Source organism: Pithys albifrons, chromosome 1 (assembly GCF_047495875.1).
Source record: "Pithys albifrons albifrons isolate INPA30051 chromosome 1, PitAlb_v1, whole genome shotgun sequence".
In the NCBI taxonomy this organism is placed as follows: Eukaryota; Metazoa; Chordata; class Aves; order Passeriformes; family Thamnophilidae; genus Pithys; species Pithys albifrons.
Window position 1 is genome coordinate 122,401,924 of NC_092458.1, and position 10,828 is coordinate 122,412,751.

The 10,828-nt window shown below is 54.9% G+C and overlaps 1 protein-coding gene across 1 annotated transcript; it reads left to right on the forward strand.

The window, feature by feature from the left end:
- Window positions 1-997: 997 nt before the first annotated feature.
- Window positions 998-8,301, forward strand: LOC139678226 (trichohyalin-like). Its single transcript, XM_071568908.1, has 4 exons — window positions 998-3,091; window positions 3,185-3,251; window positions 5,926-6,644; window positions 6,916-8,301. The coding sequence occupies exons 1-4, from the start codon at window positions 998-1,000 to the stop codon at window positions 8,299-8,301; spliced, it is 4,266 nt and encodes a 1,421-aa protein (XP_071425009.1).
- Window positions 8,302-10,828: the final 2,527 nt, after the last annotated feature.

Consider the following 10,828-nt stretch of genomic DNA (forward strand, 5'->3'; position numbering starts at 1 on the left):
AAACAATTTTTTCCCTGCAGGAGTGGTCAGGCATTGGAATGAGTGTCCCAGGGAGGTGGGGCAGTCACTGTCTCTGGAAGTGTCCCAGAGGGGTCTGGAAGTGGCCCTTGGGGACATGGATTGGGGGTGATTGTGGTGGTGCTGGTGAGGCCGGGACTGGATGGTCCTGCAGGTCTCTGCCAGCCTTGATGTTTCCAGGACTCTGGGATTGTCCTGACCCAGGGGCAGGTTCTGCCACCTGGCCTTGTGGCACCTCCTGATGTTCTCGTGGTGCCACTTCTCCAGCTTGTCCAGGTGCCTCAGGATGGCCCCGTCCTTCCGTGGTGTCACCTGCCCCGCTCAGCTCCGGTCCCTGCCGACGTGCAGCGGGAGCGCTGGCCCTGCTGTGTGCCATCGACGCAGACCCTGCGGAGCCCGCGGGGCTGAGGCACAGCCCTGAGGGACCCCCCTCATCCCTCATCCATGAAGCCCCTGCCCACACCTCCCCGGCACGGCCATCCGGCCAAACCCTCTGGGCTCTGCCCTGCGCAGGTCGGGGTGTCGTGTGGAATATTTAAATATTATAAGTAGTTGTCATATATGGTATAGATTTCTATCAATATTATATATTGGAGTACATACTATCATTATTATAATATTTAGTTTCTTGTATTTTAGTTTTAAATAATTTTTTATTTTATAATGATTTATTATTTTTTGATGTAACTTTTATTTGTTTTGGAGTAATTGTGTGTGCCACAGTCCTGCAGGGAGGTGCTGGGAGCAAGATCTCCCGAAGGGAGATAGACAGAGAGAATGGAGGCTTAAATGGTGGCCCTTTGTGACATCCCAGGTGCCTTCCAGGGCCCTTTGTGACACGGGCCACGGTGATGCCCAGAGCCCCGCCCTGCCCAGGGCTATTTAAGGAGCGCAGAGCCCGGGGGTGCCCCAGCCAGGAGAGCAGCTCGGCCAGCGTGAAGCAGCTCCCTGGATCCTGCTAGAGCAGAGGACAACGCAGATGGAGAAGCAGAAGAGGAACCCCAAATCCAAGTCCCCCAGCCCCTTGCCCAGCTGGATGGAAGACCAGGCACTCAGCGGGCAGTGGGAGGGGGCAGTGGGCGAGTCAGACCTGCCACTGTCCCTGACTGAGGAGGGGACCTTTCTTGACATGGACAAAGACTGGAATGACGACAAGGATCAAGAGCTCTCCCGGTCTGGCGATGTCACCAGAAGCCAAGATGTGACACTCCAAGAGCTCTACCAATGGGAAGAAGAAGTGACAGTCCGAGAACGTTCCCAGCAGAGAGCCAGGAGACAGCGAGAGCTCTACCAGAGGGAAGAAAAGGTGACAGTCCGGGAACTCTCCCAGTGGCATGACAGGAGACAACCAGAGCTGCACCAACGGGAAGAAAAGGTGACAGTCCAGGAGCTGCACCAATGGGAAGAAGGTGGTGTGAGGTACACAGAGGTGACCCAATGGGAAGAAAGTGTGACAGTCCAAGAGCTGTCCCATTTGGAAGAAAAAAAGCCACCTCAATGGCTGTCCGAATGGGGAGAAGAACTGAGAGGCCAAGACCAGATCCTGAGGAGAGTTCAGAGACCCAGGGATCTTTCCTCATTGGAGGAAGATGTGAGAGGGACAGAGCTGACCTTGAGGAGAGTTCAGAGACCCAGGGAACTCCCCTCATGGGAAGAAGATGTAAGAGGAAAGGAGCTGTCCCAGAGCAGAGATGTAAGAGACCAAGACCCAATCCAAAACTACAGTGCCCAGAAGCTGCCCCAAAGGGAGAGAGATGTGAGGGAGAAAAAGCTGTCCCGATGGGGAGCTGATGTTGGTTGTACCACCTGGGACAAAGCTTTACACCCTGGGAATGCTGGGGACTCCCAGACTTGTCCCCAGGAGGGGCCCAGCTCTCCCAGCAGTGTGGGCACAGAGGTGGCAGGAGAGGCAGCCCCTGAGCTGCCCAGCTCAGCTCCTGCCCCGCTGAGTCCCACGGACACTGAACCAGCAGCTGCTGCCCCAGCCAGAGCTGCTGAGGAGGAGAAGGAGCCCCAGGGGCCTCTCAGTGCTGAGGAGGAAAAGGCAGAAGGTTCTCCAGCCTTTGGAGAGCAGGAGCCATCAGCAGGGACAGAGAGCGATGTCCCTGCCCCACAGAGCAATGCTCTGCTTGAGGTGCAGAGACTGAGCCAGGAGCTGGAGGAACAGAGAGAGCTGGAGCAGAGCAGGGCTGCAGAGATGGTGGGAACAGTTCCATCAGAAAGGGAAGAGAGCCCAGTTCCTGCCCCACAGAGCCCCTGCTCCCCCTCCAGCCCCTCGACTCCTGAGGTGCAAGGCCAAGCCCTCAGTGGGCAGCAGGAGGAGACAGAGGGGGAGTCACTGCTGGCAGTGCAAGAGACTGAGGAGGGGGCCTTGGCTGGGGAGGGGAAAGACTGGAAGTCTTGCATGGAGGAAGAGCTGTCCCGAGGGGAAGGCGAGACAAACCCAGAGCCGTGCCAAGGGACAGACTACAGTGTCCAGGAGCTGTCCCAAGGGGAAGGTGAGATGGGCCCAGAGCTGTCCCAGAGGAAAGAGGATGTCACCTGCAATGTCTGTGACAATGCCTTGGGCCCAGTGAACGAGGAGGACGCCCACACTGTTCCCCAGGAGGGGTCCAGCTCTCCCAGCAGTGTGGGCACAGAGGTGGCAGGAGAGGCAGCCCCTGAGCTGCCCAGCTCAGCTCCTGCACCGCTGAGTCCCACGGACACTACACCGGTCCCTGTCCCACAGAGCCCCTCAGAGGGCAGCCAGGCCCTGCTGGACGCAAACCAGGACATGTCCAGTGAGATCCTGAGCCAGGCTGAGCTTGAGCTCCAGGGATCCAGCCAGCAGGAGGAGGAAGAGAGAGAGCTGGAAGAAAGCCTGACTGCAGAGTCAGTGAGAACAGTTAGCCCAGAATTGCCACAGACCCCAGTCAATACTCTGGAGAGTATCTCAGATGGCATCCCGGCCCTGATGGAGGCAGAGCGTCAGATCTTCAGTGAGATGCTGGGCAATGCTCTGTTTGAGGTGCAGAGAGTGAGCCAGGAGCTGGAGGAAGAGAGAGATGTGGAGCAGAGCAGGGTTGCAGAGATGGTGAGAACAGTTCCATCAGAAAGGGAAGAGAGCCCAGTCCTTGCCCCACACAGCCCAGTCCCTGCCCCACAGGGCCCAGTTCCTGTCCCACAGGGCCGCTCAGAGGGCAGCCAGGCCCTGCTGGACGCAAACCAGGACATGTTGTTATGGGTTCACCCAGGTGGGCCTAGATTTGGGCTCTGAAGTGTGGACTAGGCCGGAGCTGTCAGCTGACTTGAGCTGGGCTGAGCTAACAGCTGACCTCTTCTAGCCAGTAAGTTTGTATTCCATACCACATTATGACATCATCTCCAGGGAAGCAGGAACCAGTGTGGGAGTGGTTAAGGCAGTCGCTTCTCAGCCCTCCTCTGGAGAGGACGCACGATGCTGTCCCAGGGGGGATGGAGAGGACCAGGCCCACCACTGGCTCACAGGGTACCTCAGGAAAGTAAAATGTGTTGTTCTGGGTCTCTCCTTTCTGCTTGGGTTTGTCTCCCTGGAGAATAAGCTTCTTCTTAAGTAATGTGTAGTTAAGACAGTAGAATTTGTGTGTTTGTTAAGAAGTTGACGTGGGGAACTTGTTGTTGTAGACTTGTGTGAGTGTATATTTGTACTCTCTTCTAATTGTCTCTTTCTTTCTGTGAAAAATATATGTAGATTTAGTATAAATGCAGTTTGAAGTGTTTTTTTTTCTTTCCCCTCTCTTTTCCTCCCTTTCCCTGGTGTTAGGAGGGAGGCTTTTCTCTCTGTGCTTGGGGGGGTTGGCAGTTGCTTATCTCAAACCAAGACAGTTACTGGTGCGTTGGCCGGGAAACTCGGGAGCGACGGAGGACCTTGGCGGGTGTCCCAGGATCTTGGCAGGCTTCCCGGGAGGATTGTTGTAGAAACATAGATTGATAAGTGCCTTATTTAAGTACATCCAGAACAGAAAATGTAAACAACTCTCCCTTGCTGTTGAATGCTCGTTTTCACTGTTTCACTGTCTTTGTGAGTTCAAACAGCTCGACTGGTGCCTGCTGTGAATGCAGCCACTGCAGAAAAGAGAGAGGGGCCCATGTAGCTGTTCGTGTGTGGCAAGACACAGCTGTTTGAGTTGAATCCCTGAGGACTCATCATGTGAATGCTGATGTGCCCAGGAGCTGATGAGGAGCATCTCACCTGGACTGGCATGGGGAGGAGGTGTTCCTGGCTCGATGGGCCCATCGTGCCTCAGGCCACCTGTAGGTGGATAAAGTCGAGGGGTGGATTTAACCGTGAACACTATTCTTAAGGTTATCCACAGTTGTGAAGCGTGCTTGCCATTGTGAGACCCCAGTGAACGAGGAAAAGAGGAGCTGCGGAACCCCCTGCAGAGAACCCAACAGATGCGGCGCCCGGAACCAGCGCCCGCAGTGCTGAGCGACCCGCAGGAGCCAGAGCTGTCGCTGGCGGGGCTGCCGCCAGGGCTGCGAGCGAGCCGGGGGAGGCTGCGAGCCGTGAGAGGCTGTGAGCTGTGAGAGGCCACGAGCCATGAGAGGCCACGAGCCGTGAGAGGCTGTGAGCCCTGAGCGGCTGCGAGCCGTGAGAGGCCGCGAGCCGTGAGAGGCTGCGAGCTGAGCCAGGGCTGCAAGCGAGTCAGGGCTGGCGAGCCGCCGGGGCTGCTTCTGCCTCTGCTGCTTGCTTGTGCTGCTGTCGGGGCTGCTTCCAAGGCTGCCAAAGCTGTTAGGACTGCTGCTAAGGGGGATGGGTCACATGGTGAACTGTAGTACTTCTGTGTGACCGAGGAGAAAGACATGAAGAGAAGCCTGCATAAGCTGTTGATGTGTAGTGGGACACTGCCGTTTGAGTTGAATCATTGAAAACCCATCGTGTGAGTGTTGATGTGCCCAAGAGCCGAGCCAATGAAGAACATCACACCCTGGACTGGCTGGGGGAGGGTTGTTCCTGGCTCAGTGGGCCTATGATGCCTCAGGCCACCTGTAGGTGGATGAGGCCAAGGGGTGGATCTGACTGTGAACACTAGTTTAACCCCAGTGGGAAACTAGAGACTCCTGAAGAGAGGATGGTAACCCTACTGAAAGACATGAACCATCAGATAAGATGACCTGAGTTGGCCTGCTTTTTTCCCATCTGAAATATCTACCCCATCCTAATGGACTCTTAGCCACATTATGGAGGGGTGGAAAACAGCCCTGGAAAAGCAAAGAGTGTTTAAGCATGAGAACCTAAGATATGAGTGACATAATATGGTATGGAATAAGGGGTGGAGAATGTTATGGGTTCACCCAGGTGGGCCTAGATTTGGGCTCTGAAGTGTGGACTAGGCCGGAGCTGTCAGCTGACTTGAGCTGGGCTGAGCTAACAGCTGACCTCTTCTAGCCAGTAAGTTTGTATTCCATACCACATTATGACATCATCTCCAGGGAAGCAGGAACCAGTGTGGGAGTGGTTAAGGCAGTCGCTTCTCAGCCCTCCTCTGGAGAGGACGCACGATGCTGTCCCAGGGGGGATGGAGAGGACCAGGCCCACCACTGGCTCACAGGGTACCTCAGGAAAGTAAAATGTGTTGTTCTGGGTCTCTCCTTTCTGCTTGGGTTTGTCTCCCTGGAGAATAAGCTTCTTCTTAAGTAATGTGTAGTTAAGACAGTAGAATTTGTGTGTTTGTTAAGAAGTTGACGTGGGGAACTTGTTGTTGTAGACTTGTGTGAGTGTATATTTGTACTCTCTTCTAATTGTCTCTTTCTTTCTGTGAAAAATATATGTAGATTTAGTATAAATGCAGTTTGAAGTGTTTTTTTTTCTTTCCCCTCTCTTTTCCTCCCTTTCCCTGGTGTTAGGAGGGAGGCTTTTCTCTCTGTGCTTGGGGGGGTTGGCAGTTGCTTATCTCAAACCAAGACACATGTCCAGTGAGATCCTGAGCCAGGCTGAGCTTGAGCTCCGGAGATCCGTCCAGCAGCTGCAGGCACAGGGACACCTGGAGCAAACCATGGCTGCAGAGGTGGTAACAACAGTTCCAGTAGAAAGGGAAGAGAGCCCAGTTCCTGCCCCACAGGGCCCCTCAGAGAGGAGCCATGCCCTGCTGGACTTTGCTGATCGCATCAGGACTGAGATCCTGAGCCAGGCTGAGCGTGAGCTCAGGAGATCCATCCAGCAGCTTCCGGCACAGAGAGAGCTGGAGCAGAGCAGGGCTGCAGAGATGGTAACAACAGTTCTAGTAGTTGGGGAGGAGAGCCCAGTCCCTGCCCCACAGGAACCCTCAGTGGGAAACCAAGCCCTGCTGGACTTTGCTGGGCTCATCAGCACTGAGATCCTGAGCCAGGCTGAGCTTGAGCTCCGGAGATCCGTCCAGCAGCTGCAGGCACAGGGACACCTGGAGCAAACCATGGCTGCAGAGGTGGTAACAACAGTTCCAGTAGAAAGGGAAGAGAGCCCAGTTCCTGCCCCACAGGGCCCCTCAGAGAGGAGCCACGCCCTGCTGGACTTTGCTGATCGCATCAGGACTGAGATCCTGAGCCAGGCTGAGCGTGAGCTCAGGAGATCCATCCAGCAGCTTCCGGCACAGAGAGAGCTGGAGCAGAGCAGGGCTGCAGAGATGGTAACAACAGTTCTAGTAGTTGGGGAGAATAGCCCAGTCTCTGCCCCACAGGGACCCTCAGAGGGCAGTCCAGGCCCTGCTGGACTTTGCTGGGCTCATCAGCACTGAGATCCTGAGCCAGGCTGAGCTTGAGCTCAGGAGATCCATCCAGCAGCTGCAGGCACAGGGACACCTGGAGCAGAGCAGGGCTGCAGAGGTGGTAACAACAGTTTCAGAAGAAAGGGAAGAGAGCCCAGTTCCTGCCCCAGAGAGCCCAGTCCCTGCCCCACAGAGCCTCTGCTCCCCCTCCAGCCCCTCGGCTCCTGAGCTGCGAACCCAGATCCTCAGTGAGCAGGAAGAAGACAAGGAGGCAGAGGGGGAATCAGTCCAGGCACTGCAAGAGACCCAGGAGGGGGCCCCGGCTGGGGAAGGGATACACTGGACATACCACGTTGACCAAGAGGCTTCCCAGTGGGAAGATGAGGAAGACCAGGAGCTGTCCCAAGAAAATAACACATGCCAACAAGTGTCCCAAGGGGAAGACCTCCCTGAGCAGGAGCTGTTCCCTGGGCAAGGCAAGGCCGACCAAAAACTGTCTGACTGGGAAGAATACACTGAGGAAGAGGAGCCCCAAGGAGAAGGGAAGAGCTACCAGGAAGTGTCTGACTGGGAGGAAAACATCAAGCAAGAGCTGTCCCAAGGAGAAGGAAGTAGCTCCAGCTGGGAAGAACATGGAGGCTCAGTGCTATGCCGGTGGGAAGATGAGAGGGACAGAGAGCTGGCACTGCAGTACTGGCAACAACACGTGACCGTCCACACCATTGAGGTCAAGCCCTTTCGGCGGCAGGATGAGTGTGAAGGAAACATCAAGGAAGAGCTGACCCAGAGAGAAGTGAGTGGCTCCCAAGGACTGAGCGACAAGGAGCACTCCAAACAGGAAGAGCAGTCAGAAGGAAAAGGAGGTCGCAGCCCACAGGTACGGTCCAGCTCTGAATCCTTCAGCCAGGAGGAGGAGGAGTCCCCTGGACATTTCAGTAGCTACCAGGACCTGCTGTCCAGCTGGGAGGACTCCCCTGGCAAAGAGTTTTCCCATGAGGACAGCTCCATGGGACAAGAGTTTTCCGACTGGGAAGAACACAGAGGCTCAGTGCCATCCCGGTGGGAAGATGACAGCGACAGAGAGCTGGAACTGCAGGACTGGCAACAACATGTGACTGTCCACACCATTGAGGTCAAGCCCTTTCGGCAGGAGGACGACGAGTGGGAAGAACTGAGTGTCCTGGAGCTGCCCCAAGCAGAAGAGAGAGAGGAAAGGCTGTCAGTGCCCGCCCCTCGCCAGGCATGGGCTGAGCTCCGTGTGAACCAACCATGCAGACGAGTGCCAGGCTGGGCCTCCCCTCCCCAGCTGCAGCCCCAGGCCCCCAGAGGGGATATGGCTGTCCCCAGAAGGGATGTGGCTGCCCCCAGAGGGGATGTGGCTGTCCCCAGAGGGGATATGGCTGCCCCCAGAGGGGATGTGGCTGCCCCCAGAGGGTATGTGGCTGTCCCCAGAGGGGATATGGCTGCCCCCAGAGGGGATGTGGCTGCCCCCAAGAAACGTCCCTCCCGCCTCAGGCGGGCACTGCGGGCTCTGGGCAGGCTCTTCCGCTCCTGCCTGGAGGGACAACCCGAGGATTAGGCCCTCCCCCAGGGCCAGGCCCGCCCCAGACATGGCAGGGCGGGCAGCATTTGCCAGGACAAACATCCCTGGTGCACTTCCCAGAGATCAGCACAAGACGGCACAGCACAAGGGCAGGAACGGGGCCAAGAAGTGGCCGTGGACTGGAGGGGCTCAAGAGCACCAGAGACCCCCAAACCTCAGACCTGTTTCAGGAATGACTGAAAGAAGAGAACTAATTGGGACAGAAGGGCAAAACCACCTTCAGGGGGGAACCCTGTCCATGGAAAGGGACCCCCAGCAAGCCCAGCACCCTGGACATGACTCAGCCGGACTGACACTCAACAAGGACTGACATCCCATCAGCTGGATTGACACTGGATTTGGACTGACATGACATGAACTGCATTGACACTGCAACTTCCTAAACCCGACTCAGTACTCACAGGATTTTGACACCACAAATGAATACAGGTATTTGAATTTATATTTCCTATCTAATGGTGTTGCCCACTCTGAAATACTTGATAAACCCTTCTGCTCTAAATAGGAAGAATGAAAGCTCATGGTTACTGCCCAGCCCTGATTTACATGCAACCAGCTCCTTCCATACCTTTACCTTGTGTACCCCCTGCTTGTTCCTCCCTGTTCCTCCTGCCCCCTGCACGTGTTGCCAGAGTTCCACTGACCCTTTCCTAACATCCCAGACCCTCCCCTTTGCATCCTTAGCAGTTACTGAATCCTGCTTTTCCAGCACTTTCTTGATAATGACTCAATGAGTGGGACTGACCTTGAGGTGGAGCTTGAGTGGCTCCAGTCAGACACACCTTTGGTACTAATTGTGGAACATCTTCTTGCTTTGCTCTCCAAGATACAGGCAATAAAGTCTGGAGTCTGTTCTGTCCTCTGTTCTGTGAGGAATCCTCCTGGAATAGATTCCGTGCATACCAACCACATTCCACCCAGGAAGAGGTAACTGAGAGATTGGAGTGGGTCATACACTTATTCTGTCACTGGAGTTTATAAAGGTTCTTGTTGTGCTAGAATTGGATTATTTCAGGTGGCCTTTTCAAATCATTTCCTTGTAGACTCACCAGGGGAGCCCTGGAAGAGAAGCTCAGTGATTCCTGGAATGACAGGAAAAGGAAGAAGGAGGAGGAAGATCCCTTGGCTCTGCCAGTTGAGGAGATGCAGTGAGTGCCAACCACCTCCTGTTGTTGTTGTTGTTTTTCACTCAGTCGTGGGAATGAGCCTTTCCTGTGCCAGGCCTGATGTTGTTTCCCCCCCAGGACACCCCAGCCCAGACGTGGCTCACGCCTGTCTGAGTGGCAGAAGCTCCCGGAGGGCATCGAGCACTTGCCCGAGAAGTGGTCCTGCTGCCTGAGCCCTGAGCCCAGTTCAGGTAATGCCACATTCCAGGGAATCCCCACCCCTGCTCCTGGGCCCCTGGTCACCCCTGGTGATGTCAAGCTCTTTCTGCTGGGGGGGTTTCTCTCCCTTCCCTCACTCAGGAATTGCAATTCCAGCTTTCCCTCAGGATTGTGCCACCAGCATCAGGCCTGGTGAAGAGGATCCAAAGTCCAGGTAAAAATGATGTCAATCTCCTTTAGATGAGCATTGCCCATTAACCCCCAAACTGACAACGATTCCAGCCAAAGCTACAGACAAGGCAGTGAGTTAAATGCTGGAGTAACAATGTCAGCATCGTGTGTTTGCCACATGAAAAAGCAGAATTTCCATCCTGCTTTGAGAAGGTGTCTTGTGCTTCTCCCAGCCTTGGAGTTGGCTGAGTCCTGAGCCATCTCCTACCCAGGAGAAAGAAGATTGTGCTCCACCTTGGACACACAAGCAGCTGCATCAAATATCCCTGGGTAAGAGGGTTGAATTTGGTTGCTAAATGCACAGAGTTGTTAGAAAAGCACTTATTTATAATAACACAAGTTGTAAGGGCTCCCCCTCAATAGAAAACAGTGGAATTTGGTGGCAGTCCCATCTCTGCAATAGTGTTTAACTACAGCTTTGGACTCAGACAATACTGAGCTGTGATCAGGTCTGAAGATGTAAAACAAGAGCTCCCTGATTGCTCCTGGCACAACCTGCAGAGAAATCAGCCCAGCACGGTCTGAGGGTGCTCACCCCCTTCTGCCTTCTTTGAGAACAATGGGAGAAGGTGGAACTCAGAGTGTGCCCTCAGGCCCTTGTTCCTCCAGGAAAGGCATTTCCTGGGGCTGCACATCCTCCAGTGCCCTGCAGGGGCACGTCCCTCCCTAGGGATGGAGTGGGAGTTTGATTGGGCCTTCAGAACCCCAAAGGGAACAGCTGAGCCAGACAGACACACGAGTCAGGGCTGTTCTTCCAACACTGACATCCTTCCAACCAACAAGTCAATCACTTCTCACTTTTGCTGCCTGTCTCAGGGCAGTTCTCACTCACAAGGCTGGGTGGCTTTTAGAACTTTTCCTTTGTCTTTCTTGCCAGATTGAACTGCTGCAACTGGGACATTGGAAGAAGAACATGGCATCTCTTTTTCCTCTCCCTTTCCCTCTCT